At 37.9% G+C, this 18,343-nt stretch overlaps 1 protein-coding gene across 3 annotated transcripts in view; it reads right to left on the bottom strand.

Moving 5' to 3' along the window:
- Nucleotides 1-18,343, bottom strand: part of RELN (reelin) — a 522,420-nt gene that overhangs the window by 62,769 nt on the left and 441,308 nt on the right. For all 3 annotated transcript variants that reach the window (XM_039472914.2, XM_039472915.2, XM_074379281.1), the window contains exons 39-46: nucleotides 17,676-17,847; nucleotides 17,473-17,575; nucleotides 15,350-15,579; nucleotides 9,357-9,577; nucleotides 7,318-7,465; nucleotides 4,823-5,081; nucleotides 3,710-3,959; nucleotides 202-370 (exon numbers count right to left, since the gene is read on the bottom strand). In XM_039472914.2, the coding sequence (XP_039328848.2) occupies nucleotides 202-370; nucleotides 3,710-3,959; nucleotides 4,823-5,081; nucleotides 7,318-7,465; nucleotides 9,357-9,577; nucleotides 15,350-15,579; nucleotides 17,473-17,575; nucleotides 17,676-17,847 (1,552 nt within the window). The remainder of the gene's footprint in view (nucleotides 1-201; nucleotides 371-3,709; nucleotides 3,960-4,822; nucleotides 5,082-7,317; nucleotides 7,466-9,356; nucleotides 9,578-15,349; nucleotides 15,580-17,472; nucleotides 17,576-17,675; nucleotides 17,848-18,343) is intronic.

The following is an 18,343-nucleotide window of genomic DNA, read 5'->3' as shown; positions in this document are numbered from 1 at the left end:
CTTATGGGAAAACATGGAATAATGTCAAGATAAAAACTGGTTTCTATTTTACTCATCACAACCTTGAGAACTCATGCAGAGCAACACCAACAGCAAGTAACAAAACCTCACATATCTCATTAAACTTGACATGCCAAATTCTATCACATTTGGGCTCACTATACGTAGAAGGATGTGGTGAACATGTGGAAGCATCTGTACCTGGTATAAGGAGGGAGAGGCAGAGTGATTCTGGTCCACTTGTTGAAAGTGTCTGACACCAGGATCCGCTGCAGATGATAGCGACTGCATTCTACATTGGTAGGCAGACAGTCCCTTACCAATGGGTGCCACGACAATCCAAGATCTACTGAGTATTCCAATTCAATAGCTGAAACAGGAAACATTATTTTGGATGTAAACATACGTCTGCAGACCAAGGAACCAAAATTGCTTATCACGTTTCCGTATGTTTTAGTTTCATTCAAATGTCAGTGTGATTTTTTCCCCTATATTTATATTTCCTACTCTGAAATCCTTCCTCGTTTAATTTTTCTCTCTGTATATTACTAGTGATTATTTTTAAATATCCACGTTGAAACAACTTTTAATGGGATATGATCAAGTGAAACATAAAGTAAAATTTCCTGAATCCCATCTTATAATGAGAAGCTTTTGGAACAATCATCATGACGAAAGTATTGCTTCACATACAGTTACAGTATATGAGTAGCTGCATATAATTGCTATGATATATTTGTAATTTAATATAGTGATAGAACATATATCACAAACGTATTTAAATAGTATATAATTTAATATAGTATAATACTAAATTAATTTATTATTTATTTAATGGTTAACATACTAATAAAGAACACATTATATATTTTAATAATTAGTGTTCAGTTAAAAAATTGATCAGACTTCTCAAATTTGTACCACTTTATAGGAATCCTGACCAACTAATGTCAATATTGCCCCTAGTATGGATGAAACTTCTTAGAAATTGTAAACTCTCTTCTGCTTATGTATCTTGTTCTGCTGTGTTACAGAATATATGTAAAATATGGAGACTGGAGGGGTATAAGGAACGACTTGAAGGCTGTGGAATATGTGCCAATGTATGCTGTCAGGTCGTGGGTCTAAGGAAAGACAGAGATTTCTTTCCTTTTTCTTCTTCTAGAACATTCCACCTATAACCCCTGTCTTCTATTTCTCTCTCCCTGTTCACTTTACAAACTGCCTAGGCCCCCGCCTCCCTTCGGAAATGGCTTTCTCCAAGGCTGTGGTTCTCAGTCTTGGCTGCACACTGAAATCACCTGGATACCTTTAGAAACAACTGATTCTTGGTTTTGAACTCTTTTGGGGCATGGCTGAGGTGTCAGGAGCTTTAAAGCTTCACAGGTGATTCTCCCATGCAGCCAGCGTGAGCCCACATGCTGCCCTAAGGTTTCTAGGTAAATACAATGGCCTGGTCTCAATGGCCTGGTCTCAGTCTTCATTGTGCTTGCCTCCTAACAGCATGGGACATTATTGATTACTCCCTGATTCTCTAAATGTTTTTTTTTTTTTTTTTTTTTAGGGCCATTATTCTGAGTCTCCCGTCTTTTATTCTGACTCCTTTGCTAACCTGTACAGCTATGGGCATTCCTCCAGACCCTGTTTCTGGTCATCTGTTCTAAAGCACAGTCTTGATTCAGTGATCACCTCTGTGCCCCAAATTTCCCGATTTCACATCTTGAAATAGAGTTTGCGTCTCCCGAGCCTGGCGCCGTGCTGGATACTGGGTGGGTGTGCTGTGATAAGCAGTATAGACACAGTTCCAGCTTTCTACACTGTGTGTCTTCTTCACTAAAGGATATCTTTACTTAGAAGTCCTTTCACCTGAATTAAGAAAAACTCACCACTTTCCCTTAGTAACAAACTTATCTCCTAGTAACTACAAAATTTTATCAATGGCAGTACTTTTACACTAGTTTTCTGGGTCAAAAATTTAGAAGTTATTTTAGCCTTTGGCATCAGAGGTTGTTAAGAAAAAACACAATTTAGAAGATTTTTAGAAATTTTACTTTTCTGTCTCTACCCTCTATGTTCAACCCAGTCCTGAGATCTGCTGCTTTTTTTTTTGCGTTATTTCATATCAATATTATCCATTTCATGTCTCTTCACGTCACGCAGTGAAAGTCTACATTGCTTCCTGCAGAGATGACCACTGTGGCTTTTTTACTGGAATTCTTCTCTACCCACCTTCATTGGCTCCAGAGCTAATCTCCCTGAAACATATCATGTCACCCCTCTGAACTGGTACTCCCTGTTCACGACCTTATCAAGCACAAATCCCCAAGCCTGTCTTTTAAGGCCCTTCTTAATTTGTTGTCAACTCCACTCAGCCACTTTCCGCTTTCATATTAACATTCATTTTAACCTCTCTCAGGAGGCTGCACCAGCCTGTGTAGAAAGTACACATGACTGGGCTTACAAGGGCAGAATTTTGTTCCTGGTGCTGCTGCAGGCTGACCATGTGATAGCTTACTTCTCTGGGCTCTTCTCCACTTTCTATGTGAATAAGGGCGTAAGAGACTAGACTGTTTTCAAAATCCACACACTGTGCTCTTCTCCATTAGATGCAGACCAGACCTGTTGAGGCTGGTCTCCTCTCAGGAGAACTCTACATCTGCTTCTTTGTTTCTGCTTCCAACCTAGTTTGGGGGTCCTTTTTTCTCCACCCACCCTTAAAATCCACTTCAACCATCAAGTTTCACTTAGGACTTAGCTCCTTTGTGAAATGTTCCCTAACTCCTTAAATCGGCCAACCATTGGTCATCTCTTGCTCCCTTGAGTTCTCATTACACTTTGCATCAGCACTCCATGGAACACTTGATTTACCTGACTCTCTTTGAGGTATCCTATCAGCTAGTCTGTACCTACTGAAGAGAGGGTATGCACCTGCTATTTTTCCATCTTCATTTTTCCCAGTTCCATCCCTGCTGACTAATCTAATCTGGACTGTGTCTGAGGTAGAAAGAGTTATCTCTGTCATTCCTTCTGTTAAGTTTAGACTAATGAGAATATTAAAAATTGTGAATTTTGCAGAACCTTGAAAATAACCAAATTCCTCACAGTTCTGCCTCCCCCCTACCCAGAAGCTAAAACCGAAAGAGGCCCTTTTGAACATTCTAGTTTGTGTCTCTTGGAAGAAGGGTTATATGGGGATGTGAAAGACCAGCAGACTGGGAATCCTGACAGGTTTGTAAGTTCAGGTAAAGAGTCCAAGTGTGCAATGATGCCAGCTTTTATCTCTCCTAAGATGAGTCTGTGAGTGTGGGTGCATGGTATGTGTGAGTGTATGCACACACATACACATTACAGGGAATGCAAAATGGTCTTAATGAGGGTGGTCTGGAATGTGCTGTGATCCACGATGGCAAAAAATACAGGCAAAAATGGGAACAACAAAATTTCATCATTTAGGTTACTTTATAAAAGAAGTCTTCATTTATGTATGCTTAAAAAATAAGCTCACATTCTGTTGCTTTCAAAAACCAACTTTTAAAACTTAATTTATCAATACAAGCAATATTTTCAAGAATACAGTGTGGTTTGACTAAGAGCGCACTTGTGTTTTACTTACAGACCTATCAGAGAGGCAGAGCAGTCCTGTGACAGAGGGAGCCACAGAAGCTCGTGCACACATGACTGTCGCTCTATCTGGGGATGGCATACTCACCATAACAAGAGTCTGTGACTGAGCAGGAGGCAGCGAAGTCTATCTGTAGGAACGAATCCTCATTCACGGCAATGTCTGTGCTGACCACGTAACGGGTGCTGGCCTTTTCGATGAAGACCAGGGCATCACCAGTAGAGCCACACACGGGCATCTTGGTGCCTCCTGGGTGAAGCAGCCATTTCCTACTATCTAGGGTTGTGAAATCATCTTCCAAGACCGTATTACCAGAAATATTTCCTCCAATAAGAATCTGAAATGTATTTTTTAAAAAACCCCAAATTTTCCATTTAGTTTTCAGATCTGGAACGTTCTACCTTTTTTGTTTGTTTGTTTTGACCTGTCAGCCTGCTCAGAACTGGCACTGGACAGCTAGCAGGATGTGAGGGGCCTTTCAGAATGCTCTTATTTATGTCTGCTTGCCCATCTGGCAAGAAGCTACAGAAAACAAATCAAAGGATTGACAAAACCATTCACAGCCTACATTGGCCAAACTGTGCCTTTGGAAATGACATGCAGCCCAGTTGGGAAGCAAAATTTGGCTTATGGGTGATTATTTTCCATGTACAATTTCTATTTAAGGACAGCTGTACCCTAAGGCATTTCAGTTCCAATTCTTTGCATGAACTCTACGGTTTGTTAACAGGTTCTTTGAGTCCTATTTGATACACATTTTATTATGTATAAAGATCCTTTGGAGCAGTCTATAAGGATATGGAGGAGATTTATTTATTTTTTTCTTCAAAGGGTAGGAAAGAGGATTTGGGAACTACTGCATGTGGCATCAATGCTAATTTGCACATTTTCCTTTTCAGAGAATTAGAACCTTGTATCACGCTTGATAAAGTCTCTCTATCCATATGGCAGAATCCTCTATGAGCAGGACCTAGGCCTTCTGTTGAGCTGTATATTTTTATAAGCTTAGGCAACTGAAGGAACAGAGAATGAAGGGAAGCTAAATGCCATATTTAATCTAGCTGTGTGCCCTTGGGCAAGTCACTCAACTGTCAGTTCTAAGTTTCATCTACTGAGCAAGTGGGTTGAACTAAATGCCTTCCAAGGCCACATTCAGCTCAAGTGATGACAATTAAAATAGTGAATCCTGAAGGGACTGACCTGATCGATAACCCAGGGGCTGTAGAAGTGCCCATTCTCAGATGGCTGCCACCAGCGAAGGCGAGTAGAACCAGAACGGGCTTTCAAGGGTATCTCCAGGGCAATGTACCTGCCCACATTGCTGGAATTGCTGAAAAGGAACTCCTGAAGAAGACTCCATGAGAGGCCACCATTGAGAGAATATTGTAGAAGCACGGGTTGGCTCCTGGGGTCAGGAACGCCTTTACCACATCCCAGTCTCATGAAGAACTGCACAAATCTGACATTTGTAAACATTACTGAAGACTTTCACTTCCACAAGAAATCCACATGCTTAACAAAAGACAAGCACATGGGGTAATGCAGGGGAACTCATGGCCTTAATACGTATGGTGGTTTAATGAGTGTCTGAAGCAATCACTTCAAAGTCTGATTTCCCTTTTTAATGCAAAAGGGAATTAATTAAATGTGAAATCTGAAAAAAGGCAATTCTGCACCCATATTTGTGTCTAGCCACTCTCTTCAGAGGAGAGCCTGAGGGACCTGAGCATTCACCGTACCCTTTGGCTCTTCCATAAAAAGGTGGGAGGGATTCAAAGGTAAGTTTAACTCCTTAAACTATGAAAGTTCGAAACTGGAAGAATGTAATTAATGTAGTTCATGCTGCAAAACTGGCAGATTATCTCTTCCAAGGTTTTACCAGTCATTTTTCAGATCTCATATTATTGGCTTTGGGAGGCACATTTAAATTCACGGGTTGTAGTACTTCTTTGTGAAAGGCCAGGCATGTTTTGGAAGGGATATGTCAAGCCTGGGCCTCTTTTCTCTCTTTTGTGCTGGGGCAGGGAGCATGAGTGTTGGCGGGGGCGCGGTGGTGGTGGTAGTGGCTGTGCCAGGCTCTGACTGTTGTTGGGTCTGGGGATGGATGATACTGGCCACTGAGAATGGTGGCAGTCAGCCAGTGGCAGCATTCCCAGCTGGCAGGGAGGTGGACAGAGTGGCAGCAACCAGCTGGGGTGCCAATGAAAACTAGCTCACATGTTATCTTTGGCAGGCAAGCTGCTGCTTTCTGGTCTGGCTACGATGCTAGCTGGCAATGCAGAATAAATTTCATGTGTAACCCCACACACATACCCACTAATGTATGCATGCCAGATACAGGAAATATATTAAGATGTATAATAAAAATATTATCAATACCATATATAAAACCATTCATTCTTCATGAGTTCTCTTCCCCACCCCATTCATTTACCTCCTGACCCTGAAAAAATTGGGATTTTACGTGGAGCATTTTCAGGTCAATATATGCAAATCCTACACAGCATGCTACTGAGATGAGCTAAATAATGGAGCTTTTAACATTGGAATAATGAAAACATACATGGCTAGTGCCTAGTGACGTTTACATTTATAAAAACAATAATTATTTACAGAGAAATACTTTTAGCATATATATATACTTGTATTGAGAAAATCTTTGTATTAACTTAGTGACAGATAAACCATGAGAGAATTACTTATTTGGGAATATCTAATAATTTCTAAATTAGAGAATTCAGCTGCTAATAAAATTCTGAAGTAGGAAACATCAAATTAAACTATATGCAAGAAAGTGGGATAATGACAAAATACTGTTTTTATAACTGTACAATTATTATCTTACAGAACTGTATTTTCTATGAAACATGTTCAAATTCATAATCAATAAATGAAACATTTAGGGGAAAGAAGGGAGAAATATGTTAAGATGTATTTTAAAATACTCTGAAATATTTCAAAAGACAAAAACATGATTTCTTTGTTCACTTGCAAAATTAGGTCAGGGTTCCATTTTACACATGTTAAACCATCTTTTTTATCTTCCTTGTTAAGTTTTTGGCTCATCAAATGATCAAGGGATACACATCTTGACAGGACATAATCCTGTGAGCCAGTTTAAAATGTTTGTTTCTGAGTGACTGTGTTCCATTTAGAAAACGACTGCTTAGAATGTGTGCGTGAATCACTGGAAAGATGCTTGTAAAGAATAAGGCTGCCCTTCAAATGTTTTTAACTTAAATGGCTAGTGGAGATAAAATTAATTGTGAATAATCTAAAGATACATTGCATTTCAACTAAGCTTTCTACTAAGCGTGGTATAAGTGTAAATAACTTCTACACAGTGCAAGTGCTAATAGCACGCTAAATAGAAAGGTAAAGAAGCCACAATATTATTTTATTGAAGTTAAAATAAGTTAAACATTGTCATTTCCTAATCTCAGTCTTATAAAATACCAGATGTTAACTTTTGTCTGTTTAGGTATGTTTCCTTCCTGGTTAAGTTATTGAAGAACATCTCTCAGTTTTAGAATAGACATTATATAAATTGTCCTGAAGGCATTGACAAAGAGAGAAGTTCAGTATTTCTAATGGAAGGCCTTGTCTTTGAAATCTCTCTGCTTCTTTCTGATTTGATTATGTTCTACTACTATATATTACGATGTGGTTTTTCAAGAGCATCTAAAAGCGATTACCTAGCATGTGACAAATCCAGGTCTCGTGTCATCAACATGCGTAAGCCATCTTCATTGAAAAAGAGGTTGTTTCCACTAGAAAGGATTCCACACTTTCGAGATGGTTTCCCACCACTCATTAATAAGAATCTATCAGATTCTAGCTGACCTGAAAAAAATGGGAAAACATGGTTTACCTATGACCCCAACTATAGTGAGTGTATTATATTTTTAAAAGGAATATGGTAAATGCATTATGTAGTTTCAAAATATGAAGTCATAAATATTAAAGTCATATGTTTTGAGATAAAAGGCCTTTTCAACTTCAGCTTGTTTGAATCATTTAGCCTTGGCTGATATGATTGAAAGATTCTCGTGATAGGAAGAGGGGGTATTTTCTTGAGTATCTATGGTCCAGCAAGATAGATCCCTCCTTTCTGCTCATTGACACTGAGAAAAAAAGACAATGGTTAGAGAGCGGTTCAGGCCATAATGAAAGTGGGGGCTGTGTGGCCTTTCCATCAGTCTCTTCATCATGTCTTTTCTAATGTAAGGACAGTATCAGGCAGGGTCAATATAATATATAAAAATATTTTTAATGGAAGAAATTTCAGTACCATTTATGATTGCCTATTAAATAATGTCTTTAAGGCGCAGTGGCTCACGCCTGTAATCACAGCACTTTGGGAAGCTGAGGTGGGTGGATCACTTGAGGGCAGGAGTTTGACACCAGGTCAGCCAACATGGTGAAACCTTGTCTCTACTAAAAATACAAAAATTAGTTGGGCATGGCGGCAGGCGCCTGTAATCCCAGCTACTTGGGAAGCTGAGGCAGAAGAATCGCTTGAACTGGGAGGCGGAGGTTGCAGTGAGCCGAGATCGGGCCACTTCACTCCAGCCTGGGTGAAAGAGCAAAACTCCATCTAAACAAAATAAAATAAAATAAAATAAAATAAAATAGAATAACATCTTTAAAAATCAGCTCTTAAATCTGTTGACATACTCAGATTTAGTTTCTTCATTTTTTCATTGTGGTAAAATACATATAAGATTTACCATTTTAACCATTTCGAAGTAAACAATTCAGTGGCCTTTAGTATATACACTCTATTGTGCAGCTACTACCTAGTTCCAGAACTTTTTCATAAGCCCAAGAGTGTGCCCTTTAAACTGTCACCATTCCCTCATTTCCCCTCCTCCAGCTCCTGGCAAATGCTACTCTACTTTCCATCTTTACGAATTTACTTATTCTGAATATTCCATAAAGACGAACTGACATAATTATGTGGCCTTTTGTGTCTGATGTCTTTTATTTAGCATGTTTTTGAATTTCATCTATGTTGTAGCACGTATCAGTATTTCATCCCTTTTTATGGCTGAACAATGTTCCACTGTATGCATATATCTAGATCTAGTTTTAAAATGTATTGTAAAACCATACATATAATAATTATACAAAAACTTAGCAAAAAGAAAGAAAATCTTTTAACCCCACAATCCTAATATAGATAGCTATTATATTTAAGACTTTCTTTTATGGAGATGTTTTTCCATAGCTTGATCAAAGGGCATATACAATTTAAATGCTTTTTTCTAATAATTACATTACATGCATTTTACTATGTTGTAACATTGTCTTCACACAAAATGATGCTGAATTCTAGGTGTAAAACTAAGCTACAGAAAGTGATGAGAGGCTATTTAAGCAGTTTGTAGTAAAGCAATAACAGGAACTTATATTTCTAGAAAGTCTTCCATCCAAGATTAACTCTCTATAGATATTTTCTAAAATTATCATTAGTCAGAAATCACATGTGGTAGAAAAAGTGGTAAACATAGCCTTAGTTTTTCTTAATTAAGGTCTTGTTCTCTCTCGTTGACCACTGTTTCCAAAATGGAGCCCTATAAATTCAGAGCTAAATGAATTCTTGGATGTTCACAATTGAAGTGATAATAATGAGATATCAGAAGGAAACTTAATCATTAGTTATCTATCAAAAATTGTACTTAATATATAAGTTCTCTCACAAGACTATACAGAATTGATAAGAAAAGACTACCTTCGAAGTCATCTTTGAGAAAATCAGGATTTTTGGTGCTTATTTTACAGGTTGGACCTGAGTAGCCGGGGTCACAAATACATTTGGTTCCATTGACACAGCTCCCCTGTCCATTACACATCTCCTCACACTGGGGGCCGATGTAGACATTATCAATGGCCCATGTCACTGGCTGAGAGCCGGCAGGGTAAAATCCCTGATACCATCTGAAACGAACAGATCTAGAAAAGAGGTACAAATCTTTCAAAAGCTAATCAATGGAACAATATAGCTTCAACTTCAAAGTAAGCACATCTGATCAATTAACAATAGGCAACTTCTACCTATGCTCAACACCCAAGAAATACAAAACATCTGCCATTTCAGGAATAAAACTCCATTTTTCAATCTCTAGGATTCTGCCAGTAAAGTTCTTGTTTCTTGTAAGCCTTTCCCAGTCCCATCAGAATGTCAACATTTCACTTCATCTTCCCATCTTTTTCAGTATTGACTTCCCTGGTGAAGATTTCTCCAGCCCTACTATCTATCTCTCTCTTTCTCTCTCTTATCTATCTATCTATCTATCTATCTATCTATTATCTATTTATCAATTACCTGTCTATCTATTTTTTTTTTTTTTTTTTTTTGAGACAGAGTCTTGCTCTGTCACCCAGGCTGGAATGCAGTGGTGTGACCCTGGCTCATTGCAATCTCCACCTCCTGGGTTCAAGTGATTCTCCTGCCTCAGCCTCCCTAGTGGCTGGGATTACAGGCACCTGCCACCACACCCTGGCTAATTTTTGTATTTTTAGTAGCGATAGAGTTTCACTATGTTGGCCAGGCTGGTCTCAAACTCCTGACCTCAGGCGATCCACCCACTTTGATCTCCCAAAGTGCTGCGATTACAAGTGTGAGCCACCACGCCTGGTGCCTACTATCTATTTAATACACTCTGTATACTAACCTTTTTTTTTTTTTTTAACTGAGGTAAAATTCACACATCATAAAATTAAACATTAACCATTTAAAGTATATAGGTCAGTGGCATCCAGCACATTCATAGTATTGTCCAACCTTCACCTCTCTCTGGTTCCAAGACATTTTTACCACTCCAAAAGGAAACCCCATACTTATTAAATAGTTTTCCCCATCTCTCCCTCCCTAACAACCACCAGTCATTTCTGTCCCTATGGATTTACCTATTCTGGATATTTCATATAAATGGAAAGAGAACAGGTAACCTTTTGTGCCTGGGTTCATTCACTTAGCATAATGTTTTCAAGGTTGATTCATGGTGTAGCAAATATCAGAATTTCATGCCTTTTATGACTGAACAATATTCCATTGTATGGATATACTAGCTTTAATTACCCATTCATTAGTTGATGAACATTTGGTTGTTTACATTTTTTGGCTATTGTGAATAGCGACGCTATGAATATTTGTGTACAGGTAATTGTTTGAATACATTTTAAATTCTTTAGGGTAGAAGAGTAGTGAAATTGCTAGACCTCATGATAAATGACTAATCTTTTAAATTTTTCTGACTTTCTCTTCCATAATTTTGATTGAATTTCCATTATTATAGTTATTACAGCTGGAGTTATTTAAAAGTGTGTCTATTTCCTCTATAGGCTGTGAGCTCGTAGAGGCCAGTATCCACGTCACTTTCTTTTTTTGTACCTTTTTAAGGCACTCATACAGTGTTCACACATAGTAGATGCTCAGTAAATGTTTGTTTTATGTAATTTGTTGTAAAAGTCCTTAGGAGCCAAACTAAGGTTTTTATCTAATCAGCAACAGAGAGCCTAAACATATTATTTTTAAGAGAAAAAGTGGCAAAATCTGATATATTTTCACTTAGATGTCTTTTATTTATTATTTTTAAGTCAAAAATAATTTTCCTTTTGAATTGTCCTATCATGTTGCTGATAAATTAGCTCCCAAGAAATAATCTGCATGTTTAGGTAGCTGTCCAGAAATATTTTAATGTATTTTATCATGTATAAAACTCAGTTCAAAGAAGATAAATTTATTTTAGAGAGGCAGGATACAGAGATGACATGTGCACTTACTTCTGTGCCCTGTAACTCTTCCCAATTTTCAGTTATCATAAAAACTAAATCCTGAATAGTTTTCTGTTCGAAAAGCAGAAATCCTAAGTTAAAATAGTAGAGTTGAGGATGGGTGGTGGGAGAGAAATAAATTTGTTAGACTTCTGAAATTTAGTGGATAGTAAAGCAGACGGAGGACAGTTCCTACATATATTTAATCCTAATTTCATTGTTCCATTTTGCTATTACCCAGACTGAAGTGCAGTGGCACGATCTCAGCTCTCTGCAACCTCTGCCTCTGGATTCAAGCAATTCTCTTGCCTCAGCCTCCCAAGTAGCTGAGATTACAGGCACCCACCACCACACCTGGCTAATTTTTGTATTTTTAGTGCAGTTGGGGTTTCACCACATTGGCCAGATGTTCTCAAACTCCTGACCTCAAGTGATCTGCCCTCCTTGGCCTCTCAAAATGCTGGGATTACAGGTGTGAGCCACTGCACCCAGTCCCAAACTCCAACTATATTAAGCTGCCCCCAAAATGCCAGTCCATAATTAAACTTTATTTTCAAATACTTGTCAGAGTGTAGTCTTGGCAAGAAGCACTTCTTACCTTTTGAACTTTCAGACTGCTGAGCTGAGGGAAATGACTGGACTTTTCCTTTGAACAAAAGCCTACAAGGATTTTTTTGAACTTCTTATTTATTCAAATGTTCTGAATACAAATGAACCACCTTAGTTGGATATTTATTATTGTTCACCTGCCTTGACACAGAAACTGCAAGCACTATGATAAATGGGCTGAAGGGTCTGGTTTCACTGTGGTTTCCTTCCCCTGAAATCTTATTTTGAAAATTTCTCACTGCCACCCTCTTGGTGAATGTCAGCATCTGTTCTCCTAAGCCAGTCGTATTCAAAAGGATCTGTTTTTTAAACATAAACTTAAAATTTCAAGCACACAACATTGCTTTCACTAAATAGGGGTTTTGGTGGACTCATTATGAAACTGCATAAAGCAAATACAATTAGGAAGTTTAAAGTCAAAAGGACTCTAAAAGGACACAAAGATGATGTGAATAAAATTAGATGGGAGCTCATAGTTATTCTTTGAATACAAATGGACTATATATGTAGAGGCAACAAAATTTGACTATTTTGCGCCTGAGAACATTTAATACACTTTTTTTCTGTGTATGTAGTGTCCTACAAATGGATGGAAAAGAGTAATTTAAACATGGATTTTGTATTTTTTTTAAAGCACCCAAACCTTGTGCCACAATTTTGTACCATGTTGAATACCAACCAAGGGATGGTTCACTGAGTTGGAGAAAATTTAACTTTTGCCTTCCAGCAATTCATGCCTGCATGGGTTTTTAAGAATAGTGCTAATTCTTTTCCTGAAACAAGGACTAGACAATACCCTTAAGGCAAATTTTTCTCTTCATAGAAATGGTTGAAGGCCGTTTGAAAGGCGGGTTTATGCCATTCTGAGAATAGGCAGGCATGCCTCCTTGATACATCCACTTTTCTTTCATAGAAATAAAAATGACATGGGATACAAATAATATGACAGTTCAGGTTCTGTTCACTATGAGGGTATTGTGTTTTGTAAGTGGCTTTGTACCAGTGGGTAAAAATATAGATGTCTGCATTTCTCTTGTTCAGATTTCCAAATTATATTGTCATGCCTTATGTGGCAGCAAGCATAATGGGCATTACCAGTGTTGAGCGAGATGGTCTCCATGACACTGGGGTACTCTCCTGACATGGACATGGCCATCTTCACTCAGTGCCTCTGACTGGCAGATCTTTGTGATCTTATTTCATATACCTTTAGATGAGACTATCTCCACATGGGAACTTGATGAAGCAAGTCTCAGTTGGCAAAACAATCTAAAATAATAACCTACAATCTATCTTTGGGGGTAGTTTTCTATTTAATCTAATTCTTAGCTGGACAGTTGGAGGAAATTAGTGGTCCATTAAAAAGAAAACCTAGTGTTTCTCCATAATACCATAACGGAGTTCGGTGGACTGCTCTCTATCTAGAAGGCTGTCTTACTCCATTCAGGCTGCTATAACAAAATACCATTACTTAGGTGGCTTATAAACAACAGAAATTTATTTCTCACACTTCTGGACGCTGGTAAGTCCAAGACTAAAGGAGCCAGCACATCAGTGTCTGATGAGGGTTCACTTTGTGGCTTATACATGGTACTTTCTTGCTGGGTCCTCACATGGTAGAAGTGTGAAGGCAGTCCACTGGGGTCTCTTTAATACAGGCACTGATGCCAAACATGAGAGCTCCACTTGCGTGAACTAATCATCCCCTAAAATGCCCCATCTCCTTATTCCATTGCCTTCAGGGAAATGAATTGACACGTGAATTTCAACAAAAATTCAGACCACAGCAGTGCCCAAGCTATCTAGGCCTTTCCCCTTGCCTGTCCTGCTCATAGGCATGGTCTTCCGACAGCTATGCTTCTCCTGGAACACTTAGCGTTCAGGCTACAGCTGATAGGTTAAGATTTGGAAATTTGGAATGAAGAGAACCAGCAAATGAAAGCTCTGGTTTGCCAAGTGATGGTGACATGAGCACGATAAAAACAAGGATCATAATCTTTTGTTGCTGAGTTCCCCACACTTTCTGAGTGAAGTCCATACAACTCCCCAGTATCTTTCCAACAAGTTCTTTCACCTTTTTGGTAAGCCTCTTTATATTTCTTGCAACATATGATCTTAAACAATACAACCATTTTGAATAAAAAGTTAGTCCTGGGTTATTTTTCCCGGCCAGATTCCTCTAAAGATAAGTTCCCCACAACCAGTGGTAGCTTTCTGGTTGTGCTGGCTGTATCTTCAGCTCTATCTATTCCTATGCTCTGCAGAGACACTCTGCTTCCTCTGACTATCAGTTCTAAAGAACTTTGAGGACATTTTCCTTAGTAATGCTTATTTTTCAAAAGATAGTTGGATTTCCTATTAGAATAATATCCTGGCACAGTCACAAGGATTAGTAAATGATATATTCAACAACCCAAAATATTAAAGTCCTTAGCAATCAAATTATAAAAGCTATGCTTATGATATTATGAGGAGTGGATAGATTTAAGTTCAAAGAGATGCAGACTTTAAAAAATTCACTTTCACCCTTTTGGAAAAATACTAGGTATTAGTAGTCTTATTTGAAGACTCAAGACTTCTAATTAGGCTCAGTTTTACATCAGGAATATAAATCTATTTCCATCTTGAAAGTATGATATTAGTACTTTCTTCTTTTTTTGACACACACCGAAAGAAAGCATTCTTTATTCTGTGAGAAAAGACAGAAGTTTGGAAGCAACTGCTTTGTTGACTTTCTCTCTTTGTTCACTTTTATTATTAGTTTTATTTTTTGAAATATACTTTTTATTTCATTTCTATGAGGGGTGAAGTCCTTTATCTCTAAGTCACTTTTCAGCAGAAGAGTCAAATATATGTAACAAGAATGCTGAGACAGGTTGGAAAAGTAGAGATGCCTGGGGGCAATGTGTTCACCATTTTTTTTTTTTTAATGAGACACCAGGAATATTCCATGGGCTTCTAGCCACCCTACGTGCATTCTCCCTGCATAAGAGACATAAGTAGATGTTTGAAAGTCATAATATTCCAACTGCATTTATATTGTGAGGTGGGAGCAGGCAGGTGGAACATCACAACATTAGGGGAAAACCTTATTTTTGTGGCTTTCTACTGATCTAAGAGGCATTGTGTGCTGTTAAAATCTACCTTCAATCTAGAAATTAGTAGCTGTGTCAGCTCAGTGTCCCTACGTTTTAAATATCCACTGATCTGCTTCATGTGAGAACTGAGGAAGAAATGTCAGGTGGAAATTTCCCCGTGATAAAGTGCCAAGTGAATGACGACTTCAGGAATAAACTGTCAAATGAGAAACGAAAGTGGCATCAAGCAGCGGGTCCTCACCCACAAAGGTGCAGCTTCCCGAAGTGCACGACCTCCCTCCTCCAGCCCTGCATGGTTCCTGCGTAGTAGGTGCTGCTGGGGTGGTGCTCGGTGGAACATAAGGAGCTGACGTGGCCGCTGCTGTGGTAGCAGAGGGGCAGCAGCAGGTGCCAGGTTGCCCCAAAGTCCCTTGAAAATTCCAGTCTCACCGGATCCGCGGATGAGCTATCAGTCGAGCAGCCAACATTGATCTTAAGGATGAAGAAAAAAATGATACAAATTACCTCAGAGCAACAAGCCTTGAAATGATTCACCACTTCATTATTTTCTAGGGTCCATTTTCCTGGGAACTGCCTTGCTGAAATATTTAACACTATAAAATTATGTTTTGCCTAAATGAGTAATATTGTATATTACCTTTAAATTATAATTTTTCATAAAGAGCCTCAAAGGGCCTCATGAAAAATTTATTTCCCTTCATTTTATAAAACTCAGGAAGTGGGTAAGGCAGAGGCTGGGACAGTTCCAAATTTTACCGTTGGCCCATTTTCCTAGCCAAGCCAAGCAAATCATGGTGAAAAGACTGTTTCTCTAATTCTAACCGTTAGGTTCCCCCATCACCTACTAAGCAGGATATCTTCTATTTTCCTTCTTATGATACCTTCCAAATAATCCCAAGAATTTTACACATGAATCTTCAACACATATTCGATATCCAAAGAGGATACAATCATTGTCATCATTTCCTTGGCACAGGGAAAGACCTTTTTAAAATTATATATACTTAAGGTACACACAAACTGTTCTGATATAATATACATAGTAAAGTAATTACTACAGCCAAGTAAATTAACCGATCTAGCACCTTCCAGAGTTACCTTGTGTGTGTGTGTGTGTGTGTGTGTGTGTGTGTGTGTGTGTGTGGTAAGAGCACCTAAAATCTATTTTCCTAACACATTTTCAGCATAAAATATTATAATATTAACTATGGTCTTCATGCTGTGCATTGGATCTCTAGACTTATATTCATCCTGCATAACTGCAAGTTGTCTCCTCTGACCTACTTCTTCCCCTGAACTTCCCTCCCTGCCCTGGTAACCACCAGTGTACTCTGTCTCTGTGTAAAGACCTTTTTAACCATTAGGGAAACAACCACTCCCTTCCTTTTTCCATGCTTTCGAATAAATTGAATAAATGTATGCAACTCTTTGTATTAAAAATTTCCCCTTTCCAATTGAGATTAACATTTTCTTACTATCATGCCATCAAAGCATAGCAACCAGTTATTGATCTCTATAGTTACATATAAATATATAGTTATATATCAATAAATATACACTATACCTATTATGTGTGTGTATGTATGTGAACTTACATACCTTTTACCTTCTGATGAGTGAACTATTAACATTTGATAAACTTTTCAACTACTGGCATTTGTTTCTATTTGAATTCTTTTGAGAATAGAACTCTCAAACAGGCTAAAGATGTCATCTTTTATCAGCTATGAAAAAACCATTCTGAAAGTTAATGCTCTAAAACACTGGTATAATGTACCTTTGGTTCTGATGATTTTATCTAAGTTTTTGAAATATATAAATATTTTTAAGTTAATTATTAATTTATTCTCTTGACAAATAAAAAGAACATAAATATTAATAAAGTACACAGAGCAAATATATTTGAAATTATAAAATGGTATAGTATTATCTGTAAAAGTAATAACATTATGATAAATATTATATAAATATACTGTCATGGCGTAGACTATAGTTACACTGACCTAGTCCCTAAGAAATTTTAAGTTTCACATAAAAAGTGTGGAAATATAATATGACAACAGTGTGAGGCTTTTCATTTTTATAATGTTTAAAATAATTAAACCTAATAATAATAATTTATTTCAACCTCCCACTGTAGCAGGTGGGGAAACTATGTCATAAATAAAGGATAAAAATTCACAAATAAACCTTAGTATGACAACTGGTTCTGTTAATGAAAGTAAATTACCATGCCAAACCTCTTAGATCCTTGCACAAAAATGGGAGGTCATAATGCATGAAATTATCTGAGATTTTCCCCTCTTTCCTAGGTTTTATTCAAGATAAAATTTAAAGCATCTATTATAGAACAAATTCAAGTACCTCAAATTGTATGATGGTGTTCTCATTCACATTTAGGTCACGGGTAATAATGGAGTGCTCGCCAACTTCATTTGAAACAAACACCATTGCTGAATCTTCTTCACTGTTATACAGGAAAACAACCAGGATTCCATTTAGGCAAATTTCTTCATGATTTGTATATAGCAGTGGTTTTATTTTTAGATACTTAATTAAATACTTACGGTGCCCCCTTCGAAGAATATGGACAATAAAGGCCAATGTTACCACCAGGATAGAAAAACCAATTGTCTTCTTTGGGCCCAAAGTCAAATGTATCCAGGAGCATCACAGGGTTGTTTAAATTGTTTCCGTCAATAATGAAGTCATCAACAATCCAGATTTCTTCTTTTTTACCTAAGGCATTTTTGGATAAAGCACATTTTTCCAGTGATGATAATAAAATGAACACTTTTGCTCATTAAAAAAGTAAAAGACAAAAGCAACTAGTAACCATAGGTTAAACATAGGCCTTCTACAGGAGGACTGTTTGAGCCCAGGAGTTCAAGCCCAGCCTGGGCCACATAGTAAAAGCCCATCTCTACAAAAAATAAAAAAAATTAGCCAGGTGTGTATACACATGCCTGTTGTCCCAGCTACTCAGGAGACTACAGGTGCGTGTCTGTAGTCCCAGATACTTGGGAGGCTACTCAGGAGGCTGAGGTGTGAGAATGGCTTGAGCCCAGGAGGTAGAGGTTGCAGTGAGCCAAGATCACGCCATTGCACTCCAGCCTGGGCAACAGAGCAAGATGCTGTCTCAAAAAAAAAAAAAAAAAAAAAGAAAAGAAAAAAAAAAAGGGAAAAAATTAAGCCTGCAACCATATTAAACTGATATAGCACAGAACTGCCTTGC

Source organism: Saimiri boliviensis, chromosome 10 (genome assembly GCF_048565385.1).
Source record: "Saimiri boliviensis isolate mSaiBol1 chromosome 10, mSaiBol1.pri, whole genome shotgun sequence".
Taxonomy (NCBI): Eukaryota; Metazoa; Chordata; class Mammalia; order Primates; family Cebidae; genus Saimiri; species Saimiri boliviensis.
The sequence above is the reverse complement of the archived record's forward strand: the minus strand, read 5'-3'. Positions and strand labels throughout refer to the sequence as shown.